The following is a 22,372-nucleotide window of genomic DNA, read 5'->3' as shown; positions in this document are numbered from 1 at the left end:
GGAGGCGATACCGGAGTATACCCCGTTAGAGAATCGTATCTTGGATGGCCATATGCCTGATAGTACCATTTCCCTGGTGTACAAGAAAGGAGTAGTTTCTGTCCTGTAACTCCAGTTCTGTAGTAGGGGTATCTCTGTTATAGTCATAATCTAGTGAATAGTCCCGCCCATGTGCGTGGACCCCGGAGCAATCAAAAATAATCTCTTAGGTGTCGAAAAATGCAGAACTGTACAGACACTTGAGAGAATTAAAGACGGATAATGCAGCCTATAAAACCAGGCTGCACTGTCCAGTACTTCAACTAGAAATTCCACCAATAATGCACAAACAGCAAAACCTGTCCAGATTTCCCTTGCCTCAGCAGCAAAACCCCTCTGGAATGATAGAGAGGAAGAAATGGACAGACAAGCCCCATAGACTGCCATTATGTGGCTCAGAACAGGATACTGTGCCATTCAGAGAACTTTTCAGAACTTCACAGTATCCCAGAATGCACTGCAGGTCCCTTTTACTTTCAGTTCTTTTTGAAGGCGTAACACGTCAGACCTATAGCATTCCTTACATTAATATCTCTCTCCACCGGGGAGGAGGGCGGGCGCTTATGACTAGAACAGAGATTCCCCTACTACAGAACTGGAGTTACAGGACAGAAACTACTTCTTCTGTAGTAGGGGATCTCTGTGTATAGTCATAATCTAGTGAATAGAATGGCAAGCCCATCCCCACACCAAAGTGGTGGTGGAGATACGAGAAATAACACCACTATTGTGCGAACAGATTTCGCAGCGAAGCCTGCCCAACCTGAGCGTCTGCCCTGGCATCAGTGTCCAGGCAGTAATGCTTAGCAAAGGTATGGACCGACTTCCAAGTGGCCGCCTTGCAGATTTCTGCAATAGGAACATTACGGAGCAAAGCCGTCGTAACACCTTTGCCCCTGGTGGAATGAGCCTTAGGTTTACCCCCTAAGGTCTTGAGCTGTGGGTAGAAGGCATGGATTGGTGCATGTTTAGGGAGAAAACGGTGTACTTGGCTCGGGGTCGCCCCCGGAAATGGCATAAAGTGTGGGGTCCTTGGAATCGATATAGAGGGGACATCTGCGTACCACCTGTGGCTGCGGTCCTTGATGTCCCGCTTTCCCCCTGAACCCTTATTGTTACTGATAATTTTCGTGAGATTTCTGTGTGCTCTTCTCCTCCCCCCTTCCATCGTCAATACATTGTTTATTGTAACGTTTGATGATATGATGCTCAACACTCGTAGAGTCCTCACATTCCTATGTTTTGTACATGCCTTGCTTGTTTTTTTCTTTCTTTTTTTTTCAATAAAAAGAAATATAAAAAATAAATAAATAAAAACACTTTTTTGGAAGGCAGAGAGGCAGTAGCAAATTGGTGCCTGACTTCCAAAAAGATTGATTAAAAAAAAAACAAAAAAAACAAGGGATCACTGTGGTGGAGAGGGGACTAATGAGAAGGGTCAACGCGAGTGAGTGGAGGGGGTGAAGTTAAAATACAGATTAAGACAGGAGATGAAAGCAGAACACAAGGGAATGAGTAATACAGAGGGGCAGGGGAACGAATACATGGGAGAGAGCATCTCAAGCATGGAAAATGTTGGCAGTGGGAGAACCGCACAGGAGAGAGCGATACAGCATGATGAGTATTTGGCAGGGGAGAATCACGTGGGGGAGAGAGCTGGAAAACACATGCGGTCTCACAGAATGCTTACCCAAAAAGGAAAAAAGTTCCCTAAAAGTGAGCAGCAGAAAGATACAATTCAGCCAATAAAACGGAGTCTCCATCCACCGCTTTGCTTACTCCACTAGCCCGAATTATCACCATAGTCATTTGTGTTGTTTTCTATCCCCCCCCCCTTTTTTTCTTCTGTGTTTGATTATGTTTAGATATTTCTCTGGAATCACAAAATGTAGGTCATTGATTTTTTAATGGTTTATAGGTACTTTTATAAATGAAAATCTTAACAAAAATGAAGAAAATATTTAAATAAATCACAAATACTATTTTGAATATAAACAGCATGACTTGTTTCTATCAATTTTGCTTACATGTCACAATACTCATTTAATGAGTTTGTTTTCCTTGGGTTTTTTGGCTTAATGACCATGTTCACTACTGTTCGTTCTTTCAAAAAATAGTTTAATTTATTCCCTACTAGTAGTGACAACATTAGAAGTAGGGGTCCCCTTCCTTTCCAAATTGGGGGTGAAGTTAAAATACAGATTAAGACAGGAGATGAAAGCAGAACACAAGGGAATGAGTAATACAGAGGGGCAGGGGGACGAATACATGGGAGAGAGCATCTCAAGCATGGAAAATGTTGGCAGTGGGAGAACCGCACAGGAGAGATCGATACAGCATGATGAGTATTTGGCAGGGGAGAATCACGTGGGGGAGAGAGCTGGAAAACACATGCGGTCTCACAGAATGCTTACCCAAAAAGAAAAAAGAAGTTCCCTAAAAGTGAGCAGCAGAAAGATACAATTCAGCCAATAAAACGGATGACAATAAGGCTATGCCTAGGGGAAGGAAAAACACAAGAAGCGGATGGCAAGCCATAGAATAAGAAGCAAGCATATGGGAGTAAAATTAAAGGCAAGCAATGGGTAAAGAGTGGGTAGGCTGTAAATTAACTGTACATTTTTGACAAGCCCACAATAGATTTTCCATAAACAGATAACTTACACTGCCTAGCAGGACACCTAAAAAAAAACTAATAACTGCAAAGAAAGAAAAATTGTGTTTATCTCACCTTTCTTACAACTTTTCGTCCACTTGGCTTTTTGTCCAAAGTACCGCTTGACTGCTCATCCCCATCACTGATCGTGATGACGGCTAAAATGTTACCAAAGTTAAAATCATAAAGAACAACTAATAGTACAATCAAAAAGGATAAGAAACAATATCAGCACTCTTAACCATGAAAGTACTCAAGTGCTATGCTATATAATATTACGTAAATAAGATTAGGATATACCTGTTCAAAAGAAGGATAGTGAATGCATGAAACTTGTTTCTCAGAAAGTGTGGGGTGCAACATGCATAAAAAGATTGGGAAATACACAAAGGAACAGCAGCACTGGGAAATTAAGAATTACACTGGTGAGTAAGTAGGTGGTTCAGTTTGAGAATGAGACTAGGTTGGCGAAGGGTACAAAGCAGCAATACCTTTAAATATGTTGCTAGGGCTATACTTTGATCGAGAGCAAGCACTGATGTGCCTTTAGAGTAGCATCCCACAGTTCTGTTTCATATGTAGGTCTTTGACATAAATCCCCAAGAGAAAGAGTGATATTAAATCAGAAAGTGGAGAAGGTGTTCTGCGCAATCCAAAACATAATTTACAAGAAGAAATCTAAGCTGTAGGTAAAAATTTATGAAGCCAAAAACCTTCAGAAAAAAATAAAGGTAAAACAGATAACCGGTATTAGCCCCATATTCAGGGAAAGAACCAAGGGATCAGCTGTCACTGTGCTGACTTGAGAGGACAGTGTAGATTTTCTTTATATGAGGCTCTACTATTTACAGAGGTTTTCATTTTTTAAGGGAAGGATATTGAAAGGGTTTATTTAACAATGCTGCCTAATTTTTATAATGTATTGAGGGTCTTTTATGACATTGCTGAATGTCTCCCACGGACTATCTAGATAATGAAACATAAGAAGGAACACAAAAGGGACATATTCCTCTTTGGTGGAAGATCTCAAATATTATTTACAGTATTTCTAGCATATAGTACCTGCAAGGGGCATCAATCGATCAATCAGGGCATTATGAAGGGTGCTACTCACCTGTGAGTTTCTCAAGGCACTGGGGGTGGGGGGATTGGGGAGGAGGGAGGGGGGAGCTGCAGCTCCAGATAAGTCGAAGAGCCAGGTTTTGAGGTTCTTCCTGAAGGTGTGCAGAGTAGGGGAGTGTCTGATAATGACAGGGAGTTAGTATTAATTAGGGAGCTCGTTCCAGGCCTTGCCGCGACGTAGGAGACGGCTCTACCACCTGTTCTGGTTCTGCGGATGCGTGGGGTTTCTACTAGGGCGAGGTCGGCGGAGCAGAGGTTTCTTTTGGGTACATGGAAGGAGGCTCTTTTGTTGAGGTATTTGGGTCCGGTTTTGTGAATCGATTTGTAGGCATGGGTGAGTAGCTTGAAGGTTACTCTCTTCTCGACAGGGAGCCAGTGGAGGTCTCTCAGGTGTTGGCTGATGTGCTCATGTTGTGGGATGCCAAGGACGAGTCTGGCCACGGTGTTCTAGATGGTCTGGAGTTTGCGTAGCAGGGATTTGTTGATTCCAGCATAAAAGGCATTTCCGTAGTCCAGTCTACTTGTTATAACTGCATGGGCGACGGTCTTTCTGGCTTCGAGGGATCCACTTAAAGGTCTTGAAAAAGGATGAGGAGGGTGTTGAAACAGGTGAGGGGACGGTGTTGATCTGGCAGTTCATAGTGAGAGAGGAGTCGAGTATGATGTTGAGGTCCCAGGCGTAGTCTGTGGAGGGTTGCTGAGGGCAGTGGGCCACTAGGTATTGTCCTAAGCCGAGGGGATGGGTCAAAGGACGAGGACTTTTGTCTTCCCTGAGTTGAGCTTCAGACAGCTGCTGCACATCCAGGCTGTGACGTCTTTCATTCCTTCCTTGGAAGCAGAGTCTAGTGGCTTTGGGGTCCTTTATGAGGGAGAGGATGAGCTGGGTGTTGTCGGCATAGGATTCTATGCTCAGTCCAGGCTGTGTTACGATGGCAGCAAGGGAGGCCATGTAGATGTTGAAGAGCGTAGGACTGAGCGATGATCCTTGGCCCTTTAAAAAATATGTCCAAATTGTTGGTGGAAGCTTTAGCGCCACATATAAGCCCTGATAAAGACTTTTTACTACTTGGGGACTTTAATATCCATAGTGAGGAGAAAAATAACAGTGAGGTACAATCTTTTATGACCGATATTTCTCTTCTGGGATTAAAACAAAACAATAGTGGACCTACACATCTAGCAGGACACACTTTGGATATGATAATAACCAATTTCCCGGGCACCGAATGCAAGGTACCTAAACAATATCCCTGGACAGATCACTTCATGCTTGAGTTTTTTATGCCAATAAATGGCCCTCGACCCACTCCTCATGTCCACATCCCATCTAAACGAAGGCAGTGGCATAAAATTTCTAATCCTGTCTTTGAACAAACTTATATCTCCCCTTCTGTTGTAAGCACAGATGACATAAATAGCACCCTTTCTAAGTGGGATTTAGCAATTAGTGACGCAGTACAACAAATTGCCCCGATAAAGACTTTTAAAACGAGTCTTACTAAGAAACATGAAGTCTGGTATTCGGAGGATTTGCGTACTCTTAAACGAACAGTTAGGAAGTTCGAGAAAACCTGGAGAAAATCTCACTTGGAAGGAGATAAAACTAACTATAAGAGGGCTCTTTATACATATCACAAAGCCATACGTTCCACTCGCAAGAACCACATCACCGCTCAGCTAGAGGCAGCTGGTAACGATTCTAAGACCTTATACCAGATTGTCAATACCTTTCTGAAGCCCTCAGCCTGCGAAAGTGCTGATATGGCCTCACAATTTCTTTGTGATGGTATTTCAACCTTCTTTACTGATAAAATTGATGCCATCTATAAGAAAATAGAGACAACTAACATTGATAAAAGCAATCAAGATAACTCTGCTTTGATACAAACGGCATCCACTAAAGCTACCAACTCTCATTCCTTTAATGAGTTTCCGGAAATATCACTAAGTGAGGTCCAAAGACTACTCACGGATATTAAAAGTGGAAGCCCTGCAGACTTGCTACCTGCCAGACTTATGGGTCCACTAGGGAGCACTTTGGGCCCTGACGTTCAGAGGCTAGTGAACCTCTCACTTACATCTGGAGTTGTTCCTCAATGCTGGAAAAAAGCTCTCGTTAGACCTATCAGGAAGAATACAACTCTTCCCTGGACTAATTTGTCTAATCTCAGACCTATTTCCCTGTTACCATTCCTAGGGAAACTTATCGAAAAGCATTCCAATAAACACCTATCCACCTATTTAGAGCAATCTGGCAGCCTCGATCCATCTCAGTCAGGCTTTAGGCCAAAATATAGTACCGAAACGGCCTTGCTGTCGATAACTGACGATCTTAAGCTGTACCAGGACAAAGGCTATTCTGTGATCCTGGTGCTGCTAAATCTATCGGCAGCGTTCGATACTATTTCTCATAACATCCTTATCGAACGCCTGTCTGGGAGTGGAATCGGCGGTACAGCACTGGAATGGATCAAGAGCTTTCTCACCAACCGCACCCAATCTGTCACCATGGGTGACTTTAGGTCGGAGGAAGTTGACATCACCAAGGGGGTCCCGCAGGGTTCATGCCTTAGCCCGACCCTATTTAATACCTATGTGGCCCCCTTGGCAGATGTAACTAGAGCTTTTGGTTTTCATCCAGTGTCATACGCTGATGACACGCAGCTGCTTTTCCCGTTTAAACATCTTACTCCGGAGATAATACAATCTTTCTCCGAGGGGATGAAGGCAGTTGCAAGGTGGATGTCCTCCAATTTCCTCCAATGCAACGTTGGAAAAACGGAGGTGATGCTTTTCGGGGAAGTAAAGGTCCTTTGGTCTCCTGACTGGTGGCCTCTTGATCTGGGCCCAGTTCCCGAGCCCAAAACAGTAATCAAGAATTTAGGAGTCAGATTAGAACCAGAATTGACCATGAAACATCATGTCACCACTACAGTAGGAACATGTTTCCACGTAATAGGTCTTCTCCGGAGGATTTTTCCTTTCCTCCCTGACTCATACAGAAAAACCTTAGTCCAGGCTCTTGTTATCAGCCGTCTTGATTACTGTAATGGACTTCTGATAGGAGCAAACGAAGAGGTTCTAGATCGCCTACAGGTGGTACAAAATACAGCAGCTAGGTTAGTGCTTAATGCACCTCCTATGTCCCCTTCGAAACCACTTCTTCACAAACTGCACTGGTTGCCTATTCGGCAACGAGTAAAGTTTAAGGCCTGCTGTATTATTCACAAAGGCCTTAATGAATTGGGCCCAAAGTACCTGGCTACTAAATTTGTTCCATATGCTCCCACTCGTAGCCTCAGGTCTAGTGATCAGCTGCTGCTAAACATTCCTAAAATAACTAAAGCTAGGCTAGGAGGCAGGGCTCTGTCTGTGGTAGGCCCTAGTCTCTGGAACTCTCTTCCGCTCTTCTTTAAACAATGCAGGAATCATCTCAAGTTCAGAAAATGTCTGAAAACCTTTCTGTTCAGCTCATTTTAATATGCATCCTGTTGGATCTGTATAAGTCCCCGGATATATTCTTCACTACTGTAGCCTAATACCCGTTTTATACCTGGTGTCATCAGCGCGGAGATACTCCTCCGGGAGTTTATTCACAGCGCTATATAAACCTATAAATAAATAAAATAAATAAATACTCCGCAGTTGATCTCTGTGGGTTCGGAGAGGAAAGGCGGGAGTCTGATCCTTTGGGTTCTGCCGTTGAGGAAGGAGAGGAGCCAGTCGAGGGAGGTTCCCTGTATGCCGGCTTCATGGAGTCTGGCTGTGAAAATGTAGTGGGAGACGGTGTTAAAGGCTGCGAAGAGGTCTGGTAGGATGAAGGCAGTGGTATGACCTTGGTAGAGGAGCATGCAGATTTTGTCTGTGGCAGCAAGCAGGTTGGTCTTGGTGCTGTGGTTACTGCGGAATCCGGATTGGGGATAGAGTCGAGGATGGTGTTCTGTTAGATGAAGTTTGTCAGCTGGGCGTTGATCTTCTTGGTGACTTTGACTGCGAAGGGAAGGAGGAAGATGGGTCGGTAGTTTTTCAGGTCCGTAGGGTCTGCAGAGGGTTTCTTGAGGAGGGGCTTTACTTCTGCGCGTTTCCAGTCGTCGGGGAAAGTGTCGGAATCGAAGGTGGCATTGATGGTGTGTCGTGGCTCGGGCGCTATCCAGCGGAGGCTCTGTGGAAGATGGTCGGGCGGGCAGGGGTCTGTGGGGGCTCCTGAGAGAGTACTCTTCATGGTCGTGGAGGTATCTTTGGTGGTGACCGCGGTCCAGGCTATATGCTAGAAACGCTGTAGTCTTTCTTAGGTATGAGGTATAAACAACCTCATAACCAAGGAGCACTACTGAAGGCAAAACTCTTAAAAGATCAAGTTAAGATGAACCAGACTCCAGTGTAGACAGGAAACCTCTAAACCACAATGTTCTTTCACTAGGGTTGCTGAAAGTGCTTCAAAGCCATATCAATAGCAGAGTATGTGCCATACAAATTATCCTAACTAAGCAAATAACAATAATCTGTATGCATTCCAAATGTGCTTTCTTGACTGCTTCTTAATGATGCTTAGAGTGACGGACACATGAATTGTAGTCTGGTCAGTAATGTGAAGATTGATGGTATATGTATATTTCATTTACAGTGTAGAATATATATATATATATATATATATATATATATATATATATATATATATATATATATATATATATATATATATATATATATATATATATATATATATATATATATATATATATATATATATATATATATATATATATATATATATAATGCTACTTACCAGTATGCATCTGTTCTTGGCATATAGAGCTGCAGAGTAACACACTATGCATGAATGGCCACCTAGTGTTGGGCCCGGATGTTTGTTTTGTTGTAGAAAAGTCTTTGGGAGTCACGGGATAGGTGACTCCTCCTTAGGATGATACTGCGCATGGGGATCGGCTCCATCCCCAGATTGTTTTTCGCCATTAGGGAAGTGATGGAGTTGTACAAGAGTTAGTGATGTCCATGTGATTTGTACCTAATTAAGATAATACTAGAACAGATAAAGGTAGCCGGGGAGGCCGTGGGCTTGTGTAACTCTGCAGCTCTACATGCCAAGAACAGATGCATACTGGTAAGTAGCATTTTCCGTTCGAGGCATATGAGCTGCAGATTACACACTATGCATAGATTGTATAGCAGTACCCACACCAGCAGCGACCACCCGTATCTGCTGCAGTTGTTTGAAACAGTGTTTTTAGTACAGCCTGGCCCACAGTGGCTTGTTGTTTAGTTTACACATCTACACAATAATGCTTTGTGAATGTGTGCGGTGTAAGCCAGGTAGCTGCTCTGCATATGTAATCTAAGGGGATGTTCCCAAAGAATGCCATTGAAGCCCCTATCTTTCTTGTTGAGTGGGCTTTTGGGGGAATTGGTAACGTGCGTTTTGCTTTTTGGTAACAAATTTATATGCATTTAACTATCCATCTGGCGATCCCTGATTTTGATATAGGGTTGCCTTTATGTGGCAGTGAAAAAGACTCACAAAGTTGTTTTGTTTTACGAAATGCTTGTGTCCTTTCGATATAGTACAGCAGTGCTCTTGAGGTCTAAGGTGGGTAGAGCTCTTTCTACAACTGTTTGAGGCTGCGAGAAAAATACGGGCAGCTCAACGGATTGATTTAGATGGAATGGTGAAATGACTTTAGGAAGGCATTTAGGATTAGTACGAAGAACTACTTTGTTATGATGCATTTGCAAAAAAGGTTCTTGAATGGTAAATGCTTGTAGTTCACTAACCCTTCTGAGAGAAGTAATTGCTACCAGGAAAGCTACTTTCCAAGTTAGGAATTGCAATTAACATTTATGTAATGGTTCAAAGGGAGGATGCATTAACCTCGTGAGAACACTGTTCAGGTTCCACACTGGTGCTGGTGGCGTTCTGGGAGGAATTATTCTTTTGAGTCCTCCATGAAAGCTTTAATAGCAGGTACTCGACAGGTGTTCTCTGTTTTTTAAGTATGCTGCAATGGCAGCAAGGTGTAGCCTGATATATGGCCGGGATGCCCGCCACCCCCTCCCAACACAATCCCCAAGGATGGGTAGTCAGACGCAGGCTTGAACTTTTGGAAGGCGGGAGGGAGTCACCCTCCCGGCCGTATTTATTAAAATATGAAACAAAATTTAAAACATTAAATAAAAGTTTCATAATCATGTACAATTTTACATTTATTACATTTCGATGAAGACATGTTCTTTGGCTAACCTTAACAGATCTCTAATACAAAGGTTTCCTAGCCGAGTCTAACATCCTGCAAATGCATACATTCTAAATTAAAATTGTACATCCTAGCATTAAGGGCCAACGGCAAGGTCTTAACCGGTGTCAGATCCCTACTACCAAACTCTCGCCCTCACGGTGTGAGTGGCGCATGCGCAGAGGACTGTACCCTCATTGCCAACTGTAATTTCCCTTGTCGTGGTGGGGCCCCCTTTCCACTCGACGCCATCTTAAAGGTCGTCCGAGTTCCCGTGTGAGGTATCTGTAGGAAGGACAGCGTGGACTCCCCCCCCCCCCCATCCCCACACTCTCTATCCGCCGTCGCGGATATCCGGCCCCCGGGAAATTAGTAGGAGGGGCATATAGCCGCCTCCTCCCCTGGGAGGGGCTACGGCCGTCTCCACTTAGGCGACCCATCCTTAGTGGGTGCCGCCTCCCCCCGGGCGCTCCCATCCATTCTGGGTGGCGCCCCCTCTAGGGACCTTGAAATTACTGCTCACCGATCATGACCTTACCGCCACAGGCCGGATAGTTGACCGACTATCCGGCCCCCCCAACTCCTCCTAAAGGTCATGCTTCCTCAAACCCCTTAGCCATGCTATAAAGTCTCCTATGAGTAAAACATTCCCCTCCCGGGACAGGTGAACCCCATCATCCAGATACATGTGATCACCCCGAATACACCCATGAGGAATGCTATGCAACTGCGCAGAGTGAAACAATCTACCAATTTTATTGTTTACCTTCTTCACCGAATTGTTCAGTGCTGACACCGAAAGGCCCCCCCGCCATACTTTCCTGGGAATCATGTGGGACCAGGCAATCGTGCACCCCGGGATTCTTTTTGCCAACCAGCTAACAGCAGACAAAACTTGTTCAAACAACACTCGTCTACCCAGTGTCACCAAGTCATTGCCCCCCAGGTGTACTATGACTACAGATGGCGGTGACCTTTGCCGCCCTAAGAGACCCTCAACAAATGACTCGAATTGGTCAAAACAGAGCCTGCCCTTCCCATGGAAGGCCACTCTGTACCCGTATTCCCCAGCTGCGCGAGTCGCGTCACCTGCTTTGAATACGTCCCCGGCGCGCCTCACGTATGAGTGGCCCACGACCCATACCACTTTCTCTCTAGACGGTGATCCATGACCGCTGGTCTCCTGGTACTGGGTCGACTGCAAATTCCGCCCCGCGTGACAGGCTCGCGAAACTGTAATTCAAACAAAAGACAAGAAGCGTGAGTGCATGTCAATTGACTTTACAACATGTGCAATCGCACATACCTTCTGAAGCAATTCGAGGACCATCGTCCCAACTGTTTCACTTCATCCGCACTCTGACCCCTGGCTGTAGCCTCAGTAGCAGCCCCTATCCTAAAGGAGTGGGTCCCAAAATCGCCCGGGTCCATGCCCGCAGCAGCGATTGTCAGTGCTAGCACCCTCTGGAACTGAAACCTCGTCAGTGGGGTGCCATCATTGTGCCTCAGCAAACTCCCCCCCCATGTAGCCGCCCTTAGTGCCAAGTATTCCTCTATACACATTATCGGGCACGTGGGGGACCCTCGCATGCGCGGCACAACAACACTATTTCCCGTAGCCCCCTGGTCGGTCTTGGACCTGGCTATCGTGACTACCATCGAATCCCCCCTAATTAGGACGTGATCCCTGCACAAGCCTCCCTCAACGTCATTCTTATTCCTTGCGACCAGTTCGCTCACCCGCATAGCCCCATGGAACGCTAATGCGAAAGCTGCCCGGAACAGAACTACTTCGAACTGGGAAGAGCATGTCTCGACTAGTTTCGCCATGAGTATGGACAACCTTTCTAAGCCAATCGGACGCCTCTCATCTTGCTTGCGACCCTCAAGGCGCTGCCAGCCGCGAAGGGCTTTTTTCACCAAAAAGGAACCTGTTGGGTCTTTTATGCCATGCACCTGCGCCATGAATGAGATGGCCGCCCTATGCCTATTGGCCGTTGCCGCTGATCGGCCTTCTCTGTGTAGTGCTACCAAGAACCCCAGGAAGGATTCCTCCTGACCCCAGTTCTGATTCCCTGTCGGACCCAAAAATGTGCAATAGGAACGAAACGCTCCTTCGTATGCTTTCCTCGTCCTGGGGGCTAAGCTTGCTGCCACGAGGTCTTGTAATTCGGGGCCCCGATTAGCCACAGTGCTTCGGGGAACGGTGCCGCCACTAGGTCCGCTGTAGGTAGATAACCCCTGAACGCCTGCATATGTGAACGAGAGAGTGCATCAGCCGCATGATTCAGTACGCCCGGCACATGTTTCGCCCTGAACTGTACATTCAGTCTCATGCAAAGCAGCACAACTTCTTTCAACAATCTCAAGATCCATTTGCAGCGTGCTGCCTGTTGGTTAATGCATTCAACAACAGACATATTATCAGACCAAAATACCACAGAGCGGTCTCTGAACTCGTCTGGCCATGCCATCAGAGCAACAAAAATAGGGAATAGCTCCAGGAACCCAATGTTACTTGTGAGACCGCTGGAGTGCCACCACGCCGGCCATGTTTGCGCCGACCATCGGTTACCGAAAATGGCGCCAAATCCCACGCTCCCCGCCGAGTCAGTCCACAAACCTAGCTCGTCTGAAGACGCTGGCGGCTTGCTCCATACTACTCGACCGTTGAAGTCCGCCAGAAATGCCAACCAAATGCGCATATCCTGGTGAACCTCTGCAGACAGTCCCGTACGGTGGTGTCCTTCTTTGAGACCAACCATAGCTTGTGCAATAGAGCGTGAGAAGGGGCGGGCCATTGGTATAACTCTCAAGGCAAAGTTAAGCTGACCCACTGTTTGCTGTAACTGGTGCAGGGTCACTTTCTCCTTACTAAGGCATAGCTTCAGGGAAGCCCTAAATTTGGCTACCTTTCCCACTGGCAAACGGAAACATCCCTCCACAGAATCGAGCTCAATCCCCAGAAACTCCAGTGAAGTAGATGGTCCAACCGTCTTACCTGGTGCCAATGGGACTCCAAACTCCCTCATGAGGGTGCAAAAGTCATGTAGCGCCTGCGCACATTTCGTGTCGCCGGCCGCTCCTAAGAACAGGAAGTCATCTAGATAATGCATAACATGCCTATGCCCTGTGGCCTCGGTGAATGCCCACTCTAAAAAACAGCTGAACTTTTCAAAATAGGCACAAGAAATGGAGCAACCCATCGGCATGCATTTATCCATGTAATAACTCCCTTGGAATGCAAAACCTAGCAAGCGCTGATCCTGTGGGTGTACCGGGAGCAACTGGAACGCCGATTCGATATCCGATTTCGCCATCAGCGCCCCGGGGCCCAGGCGATTTAACATGGCAACTGCATCATCGAAAGATGCGTACCGCACCGAACAAACTTCTGGGTCAATAGCCTCGTTCACCGAGGAACCCCTTGGAGCAGACAGGTTATGGATAAGCCTAAACTCCCCCGGGTCTTTCTTCGGGACCACCCCTAACGGGGAACAGATGAAATCCGCCACCGGTGGGCGATGAAAAGGCCCTGCCACTCGCCCTAAGCTGACTTCTTTCGCAATTTTTCTCTCTACCACACTTGGATTATGTTGCGCCGATAACTGGTTTTTACAAAAAGAGTCCCCTCGAAAATCCCCCGCCGGGATGTGGAAGCCGTGCAAGAATCCCTTCCTCAACACCCCAGCGGAGACATAATCAGGGTATTTGTTTAACCAAGGAGTCATAGCCATGAGATCAACGGGTGTAGGCAATTGGTCACAACGATCTACCTCACTCCAGCTTGGACCCTCCCTTTCCTCCCGCCCCGTTATTTTTCGATCTACATGAACTCTCCGGGTGTGAGGAATTCCCACAGCCCGCACACACATGCTTGAACCTACATGTTCCTTGCGGTCTGTTACAGTTGCCTCTAGTGAAGCCCCAACAGACCCCCCGCTTTCCACCATTCCCGCCGGTTTTCGGCTGGTGATCGCCACCGGCGCCTGCTCGAAAGGGCACCGCGGGCTTTTGGCGGGAGACCCCTGACCCACTCCCGCCCGGCGAGGATGTACCTGCCGCCCCCGGCAGGAGCTGCTTATGCCATGAGACCGAGTCGAGACAGTCCCATGTCAGAGAGGCATCATATTCTTTCGCTTTTCGGAATTTCATGTCGTAACCTTTCCATTCCTCTCCCTCATACATTACGTTCCCCCATAACTGCAGTAAATATTGCAAAGGCCTTCGCCCAATTCGTTATCGTTTCATCCACCCTGAACTCCGCCATCTTGGCGCGCCACACGCTCGGGTGCCACAAATCTTTCTGGGTTTTAGCATATTCCATCTCGCGATGGTCAGTTAATAACGAAAACATATTGACATACTTGTCTCCCCATATCAACTCTTTTGTGGCCATAGGGATGTGCTGTGCCACCCTTTCCCGCCTTGAGGGTAATGAACCCTCCCCCGCCATTGGCAAAGCGAGCTTACCCGGTTCGGTCGTTGTTCCCGCCGTTTTCTCGAGACCAACTGCCGGTCCTACCGGTGTCACCTGTGGGGAAACAAGAGGAAGATTCGCCTTCGCGGCATCTCGCGACTGCCGCAACTGCTGTATTAGTAACTTGGCCTCTTCGGCCGTGTCTCCGGGCGCCTTGGCACCCCCTGCTTTCGTATTGAGCCATGCGGCCAACTGTGTGGCCAATTCAGGAGGCATATCCTCATCGTTAGCGGGGGTAATCACAACCGGGATCGGTTGACCCGCGTCTGGGATTGGTACCGGGCCGTCAGCTGGTGTGACCGGGGTCAAAATTGCTGCTTGTTCCGTCGAGGGCACACGAGCAACGAGTGGGTGCAGCCTTCAGAGCACAGGAACAAGAGGACGCTTCTTCGGATTCCCGCTCTATTTATTCTTCTGCGGGAGGGCGTGTACCTTTCTCCGGTACGCCTACTGGGCGTGGTCATCGGTGTAGGTGTCTAGGACAACCCCTCTTGGGCGGGAAAAGGCGCGCCCCGGCTACGCCGCTTCGGGCATACCAGCCGGGACACGCCCCCCCGCCCAAAATGGTTTCCCGGGAGGATCGGGGCACCCAACCATACGTTCGGGGGGACCGAGTGGTCGCCCCTTTCCAGATGTATAGGCTAGGTTACACTTTTGAAGGTGTAATAGATATCCTATGATGTGTTGGATAGACACGTCTAAGGGATCTATTTGGTTGTTTTGGCAGTATATGACAAAGCGTTTTCATTTAACAGCATAACATGCTCTGGTAGTGGGACGTCTAGCTTCTTTAATGATGTTCATGCATTCTGGAGGAAGGTTGAGGTAACCAAACTCTATAACCTCAGGAGCCAGATCGCTAGGTTAAGCTGAGCTGGGTCCGGGTGTCTGATCTCTCCATGGTTCTGTGTTAATAGGCGTAGAGATAGATTTAATCTTTGATGTGGTACTACAGACATTTGCAGGAGCGTGGTGTACCACCGTTGTCTGGCCCAAGTTGGAGCGACTAGAATGAGAGTCAGGGAATGTTGTTGTAGTTTGCGCACCACTAACAGAAGTAGTGGGAGAGGAGGAAAAGCGTACGCAAATAGTTTTGACCAGTTCATCCATATCGCATTGCCTTTGGACAATGGGTGTGGTTATCTGGCGGCAAAGTTTGGGCATTTTGCGTTTTCGATGGGTGGCAAAGAGGTCTATCTGAGGTTGTCCCCACATTTGGAAGAACGGGTGAAGAACTTGCGGGTGAAGTTCCCACTCGTGGATCTGCTGTGTTTGTCAACTAAGCAGATCTGCGATAGTGTTTTGTACTCCTGGGACGTGTTGGGCTAAGAGGAAGATTTTTTGTAAAATTTTTATTTGTATTTTGCAAGGTTTTAAGTAGAAGAAAGAGAGGAAAAAAGGGGACAAGAAAAGAAGGAGAAGGAGAATAAAGGAACAGGCGACATTCCGCCATATAACCCCACACAGGGGGTGCTGAAGAACATTACTGCAAAGAAGAAGCCCAAAAGTACATCAAAAGGGATGGCAACCAGCAGTGTCAAAAGCAATGCAAGTGATATGGTTCGTCAGTCTCCATCGCTCGGGAGGCGCACCCATGCCTCAGTGGCTAGTGCAAAGTTCTCAGAAGTAAAGGGTGTCCCATTCATGATCACAATCATAGAGAAAGGCCAGGCCGTCCGCCTGCATATGCGATTCGTGTCGCAACTAAAAAAAGAACAACAATCCCAACTCAACACCCCACCCACCCCATTTCCCTCCCACCCCCCGCCCTGTCCCTAGTGGTGGCGACCATCATGCATTCAGAACATCATCATACAGACAGGTGATTAAATTTGGAAGAGGTGTAGCGCACGTAGCGCCGAAGGCTGAAGGCAAACCTCGTGACAAAAACCTAACCAAGGGTCCCCAATTGAACATGACGTTTTTAAATTTCCCCATAAAGATATCTGAAAGTCGCTCCATACTCAGTAGTCGCCATAGCTGTGCATGCCATAAAGAAATGGCCGGAGCTGTCGGGCTTTTCCAAGCGGCTGCCAAAGTCAGTTTGGCCGCCCCCAGGCACAGCCACATAATGCGCTTATCAGCTCTCGTTTGATGTTCAAGCTGCGGATCCCTGAGTCCCAACAGGACAAAGTCCATTGACTCCGGGAGTGGGTAACCCAGCACATCCTTGATGTGGGAGAGGATCTCGGACCAGAACGGCCGGATGGCGGGTCAGTCTCACCAGATGTGGCTGAAGTCACCCAACATCCCGCAGCCTCGCCAACACTTATCTGAGGTCGTTGGGAATATCCGATGTAACTTGGATGGATACAGATACCAATCAAATATAAGCTTCATATGAGCCTCTCTAAGATCAGTAGAATGGTTATGCGCCAGAGGCTCCTCCATTCGTTGTCGGAAATGTCCCTCCCAAGTGTACTCTCCCAGTGGTCCATATATCGAGGTCGAGGGGACACCGCGGTGTCTAGTAGCAACCCATACAGAAAGGAGATCGTCCCCTTCATGGTGGATGTGCGAAGAATAAAGGTTTCAAACTTCGTCAATGGTCTAGTAGCGGCATCTACCACCCCAGGGGGCGTCGCCCAATGGAGGAGCTGAAGATGACGAAAGCGCTCAGTAGGCATAACACCATAGTCCCGCATACAATTATGGAAAGTAAGAGGCGTTGTACCGTGAAACAGGTGGGTGAGGGCCCTACAGCCACCCTCTCTCCAGACACCAAAGGGTCCATCCATCAATGCCTGAGGGAAGGCCGGGTTGAAATGGATAGGGGTAAATGGGGACGGGAATGTGGTCCATCGATCATCGCCACTGACCGTGTCCCAGACCTTCAACACCGTGCTGGTGGGGGTGCTAATATACGCGTTTCTGGGCCGGTCCGCCTTAGGTTTCCAGGCTAGGTCCCAAATGGATCGTCCCGCCACACTCTGATCCATATGGAGCCAGTGCTTCTCTGAAAGCTGTTGGGACCATTCCACCATTACTCTTAATTGGGCAGCCTTATAATACAAGTGCATGTCAGGGAACCCCACCCCTCCCTCCATTCGTGGACGTCGGAGAACCGCATAAGAAAGTCGCGCCCGACCGCCTTGCCAAACATATTTCAACATCAAGGTCTTAAGCCAGCGGAAATAATCCACCCCTATCGGAATGGGCAGTGCCTGGAAGAAGTATAGGAGTTTAGGTAGGAGGACCATTTTAAGCGCATGAACCCTACCCAACCACGAGATATATTTCGGTTTCCATCTCTCCAGTTCCGCACGTATCGCCGCCAGCATCGGAGGGAAGTTGGCCTGAAACAGTGCGCCCAGGGTAGAGGTCAGCCGAACACCCAGATATAACAAGAGGAAGATTTTTAGCGGTTTAGCCCATCTCCATATCTGCTGTGCTAACTGAGAGAGCTGCAAAGAGTGTGTCCCCCCTGTTTGTTTATGTAGTATCTAGCTGTCATACTGTCTGTGCGGGCTAACAAATATGCTACTTACCAGTATGCATCTGTTCTTGGCATGTAGGGCTGCTGACATTCATATCTGTGCATAGATCGCCGCCTAGTGTTGGGTCCGGATGATTGCACATTGTTGTCCTGGAAGAGTGTTCGAAGTATCACAAGATAGGTGGCTCCTCCCCTGGACTACAATGCGCATGGGCATCCTCTCCATTCTCAGATTGTTTTTCGCCATTGTGGCAGAGATGGAGTGTAATACAGTTAGTGATGTCCATGCTACATAGTAATTCTGAATGCTACAGCTGCTACAGGCGCCGGGGAGGAGGGTGGGCGATATGAATGTCAGCAGCCCTACATGCCAAGAACAGATGCATACTGGTAAGTAGCATATTCGGTTCGAGGCATGTGGGCTGCTGAATTCATATCTGTGCATAGATTACATAGCAGTCCCTCCTGTTAGCGGTGGCTGCCTGTGCCAGCTGCAGCAGTCTGAAAAAGAGTTTTGAGAACAGCCTGTCCTAGAGCTGCCTGCTGTTTAGAATGCACATCTACGCAGTAGTGTTTCGTAAATGTATGTGTGTTGGACCATGTGGCTGCCTTACATATCTCTTCTAAAGGAATATTCCCAGGGAAAGCCATGGACGCTCCTAACTTACGTGTGGAGTGTGCTCGTGGTGGAATGGTTAGTGTGCGTTTAGCTTAGCATAGCAAATCTGTATACACTTAACGATCCACCGGGCTATCCCTGCTTTGGAAATGGGGTTGCCTTTGTGCTGTGGAGAAAAGACAACAAAAAGCGGCTTTGTTTTTCTGAAATCCTTCGTTCTGTCTATATAGTACATGAGAGCCCTTTAGACATCTAACGTGTGTAGGGATCTCTCCGCGACATTTTTGGATTAGGAAAGAAAACTGTCAGTTCTATGGTCTGGTTCATGTGGAACTGCGAAATCATCTTAGGCATAAATGTAGGGTTGGTGCGTAATACAAATCTATTCGCGTGGACCTCTATGAATGGCTCCTGAATGGTCAGTGCCTGGAGTTCACTAACTCTCCTCAGTGAGGTAATGGCTACTAGGAAAGCAACTTTCCAGGTCAGAAATTGAATCTCACAAGAGTGTAGAGGTTCAAAAGGTGGTCCCGTTAATCTGGTAAGGACCACATTCAGGTTCCAGACTGGTGAAGGTGGGTGTCTGCGAGGGTTCACTCTTAAGTCCTTCCGGAAAAGCTTTAATGGCAGGCACTCTGAATAATGAGAGGTGCTGCCTGTTCTGAAGATAAGCTGCTATGGCGGATAAATGTATACGAATGGACCTGTACGCTAGATTACATCTGTATAAATGCAACAAATAACAGATGTTTTGAATAGATGCATCCAGTGGGTTAATGTCATTGTTGGTACAATATATGACAAACCTTTTCCATTTAGCCGCATAGCATGCTCTGGTTGTGGGCCGTCTTGCCTCCTTGATGATATTCATACATTCTGGCGGCAAGTTGAGGTAGCCAAATTCTAGGACTTCAGGAGCCAGATCGCCAGGTTGAGCTGTTGCAGATCTGGATGCTGAATGTCGCCATGGCTCTGCGTCAAAAGCCTGGGTGTGAGGTGTAGCCTTTGATGCGGTACCACGGACAGTTCTAGAAACGTGGTGTAACATGGTTGGCGTGCCCGTTTGGAGCAACCAGGATGAGGGTCATCGAGTGTTGCCGTAGTTTGCGTGCCACCAGCGGTATCAAAGGTGCTGGGGGAAAAGTGTACGCAAATTTGCCTGACCAGTTCATCCATATCGCATTGCCCTGCGACTGTGGAAACCTGCTGGCGAAGCTTTGGCATTTTGCGTTTTCCCTTGTGGCGAACAGGTCTATCTGTGGATGACCCCCCTGCGGAGTACTGACGGATGTATCTCCCTATCGTGCATTTGGTGACTGTGTCTGCTGAGCAGATCCGCCATCTGGTTGTTCTTGCCCGGGAGGTGTTCCGCCATGAGGAAGATGTTCCTCTGAATGGCCCACTTCCACATGCTCTGAGCCAGATGAGACAACTGTGGAGAGTGTGTTCCTCCCTGCTTCTGTATGTAGTACATGGCAGTCATGTTGTCCGTCCAGATCAACACAACCTTGTTGCACAAGTGTACCTTGAAAGCTTTTATCGCCATGAAGATTGCCATCAATTCCAGAAGGTTGATGTGCATCTTCTTTAGCTGTGCTGTCCATAGTCCCTGCACTGTGTATTGGAGTACATGAGCTTCCCATCCCTGGAGAGACGCGTCCGCCGTCAGTACAATCTGTGGCACAGGCTCTTGGAACGGTCGGCCCTTGCAAAGGTTTCATGGGTTCCACCAATGCAGAGAGTTGAATGCCCGACCGCTCACCAACACTAGGTCTTTTAACTGTCCTTGAGCCTGATTCCACTGACGTGCTAAGCACTCCTGAAGCGGACGCATGTGTAGTCTCGCGTGCGGGACTATGAAGATGCAGGAGGCCATCATGCCTATCAACTGCATGAACACTTTTGCTGGAAGCGAGTGTTGAGGTCTGAATTTTTGTATCAGCAATTGCATGCTGTTTATTCTCGCTGAATTTGGCTGCCAGAGTGTTTATTGTCGCGCCCAGGTACTGTCGCAAGTGGGTGGGCTGAAGATGAGACTTTGGATAATCCAGTGAGAATCCCAGACTGTGAAGAAGATGAACATGTGGCTGGCACACTGCTGGGCCGTCTTTGCTTGAATAAGCCAGTCGTCCAGATAAGGGTAGACATGTATGTGCTGTCTCCTTAGGTGTGCTGCTACTGTCGCCAGGCACTTTGTGAACACCCTGGGTGCCGTCGTTACTCCGAAAGGGAGGACTTTGAACTGATAATGTTGATGTTGAATAGTGAATTGCAAAGGGGACACCTCTTGAATGGACTTCTTTCCATTTGAGATCGAAGATCGGGTCGAGTGTGGAAATAAAAACCTGCTGAGTCCTCGATGTCCTCTCGAAACAAAGGCACCGATACCGAACGAAACGATACCGAAGTATCGAAAGCCTTTTGGCTTTGTAGAAAGTTTTCCCAACTTGAGCTAAGAAAGTAACATCCGAACCCAATGGCAGAAAAAAACAATCTGAGGATGGAGAGGATGCCCATGCGCACTGTAGTCCTGGGGAGGAGCCACCTATCTTGTGATACTTCGAAGACTCTTCCAGGACAACAATGTGCAATCATCCGGACCCAACACTAGGCGGCGATCTATGCACAGATATGAATTCAGCAGCCCACATGTCTCGAACGACAGCCTTGCCTGACACTTGAGTTTGAAATGCTTTCAGAGCTAGAAACACAGCTAGCAACTCCAAATGATTGATGTGGAGTAACTTTTGCTGCGTTGTCCACTTGCCTTGCATGGTGTGATGCAGTAGATGGGCTCTCCAGCCGGAGAGCGATGCGTCCGCTGTCATGAATATTTGAGGAACTGGCTCTAGAAACCGTCGCTCTTTGGAAAGGTTTTTGGTGTTCCACCATTGCAGAGAACGATGAGTCCGGCCGTCTACCAACACTAGGTCTGTTAATTGACCTTGAGCCTGGTTCCACTGGCGTGCTAGGCCCTCTTGAATTGGACGCATTTGCAATCTTGCGTGAGGTACTACAGATATGCAAGATGCCATCATTCCTATGAGCTGCATGAACACACGAGCTGGTAGCGAGTGTTGCAGTTTGAATTTTGTTAGGAGAGTTTGTACACTTGTTATCCTGGCTGGAGAGGAATAAGCTAGTGTTAGTTGGGTATTTATTGTAGCGCAGAGATACTGTTGTATGTGCGAGGGTTGCAGATACGATTTGACGTGATTTACAGTGAATCCCAAGTCGTGAAGCAGTTGAATAGTAGCCCGAGTATGTTGCACACACTGTCTGTATGAGCTGGCTTTTATGAGTCAGTCGTCCAGATATGGGAAGACGTGAATGTGCTGTCTTCTTAGGAGTGCTGCTACTACTGCTAGGCATTTGGTAAACACCCTTGGCGCTGTTGTGACTCTGAATGGGAGCACTTTGAACTGGTAGTGTTGTCCGTCTAGCACAAATCTGAGAACTTTTCGGTGTGCTGCATGGATGGGAATATGGAAGTAGGCGTCCTTGAGATCTAGAGTGACAAGGAAGTCGTTGAATACCAGTAATGGGAGGACCTGTTGGAGTGTGACCATATGAAAATGATCCGACTGTATGTAAATGTTTAGAGGTCTGAGGTCTAGGATGGGTCTTGGAGATCCGTCCTTCTTTGGTATTAGGAAATATTGGGAATATGTTTCTTTGTTTTTCTGATGCTCTGTAACTGTTTCTATTGCATTATTCCGCAGGAGGGATATTAACTCATGTCTGAACAATGATAAATGTTCCTGTGACATTG

At 47.4% G+C, this 22,372-nt stretch overlaps 1 protein-coding gene across 13 annotated transcripts in view; it reads right to left on the bottom strand.

Annotated features, from left to right (window-relative positions):
• LOC147673145 (uncharacterized) overlaps nucleotides 1–22,372 on the bottom strand; it is a 265,735-nt gene that overhangs the window by 74,937 nt on the left and 168,426 nt on the right. For 8 of the 13 annotated variants that reach the window (XR_015302602.1, XR_015302604.1, XR_015302601.1 and 5 more), the window contains exon 15: nucleotides 2,771–2,853. Coding sequence is in view for 7 of the 13 variants with exons in the window: in XM_086946893.1 (XP_086803019.1) it covers nucleotides 2,771–2,853 (83 nt within the window). In the remaining 6 variants the exon portion in view is untranslated. Of the gene's footprint in view, nucleotides 1–2,770; nucleotides 2,854–9,925; nucleotides 10,467–10,548; nucleotides 11,299–22,372 lie in introns of those variants that run through there. The other 5 variants (XR_015302599.1, XR_015302600.1, XM_086946892.1 and 2 more) reach the window with 3 other exon arrangements.

Source organism: Lissotriton vulgaris, chromosome 12 (assembly GCF_964263255.1).
Source record: "Lissotriton vulgaris chromosome 12, aLisVul1.2, whole genome shotgun sequence".
In the NCBI taxonomy this organism is placed as follows: Eukaryota; Metazoa; Chordata; class Amphibia; order Caudata; family Salamandridae; genus Lissotriton; species Lissotriton vulgaris.
This window is presented reverse-complemented; position numbering and strand designations above follow the sequence as displayed.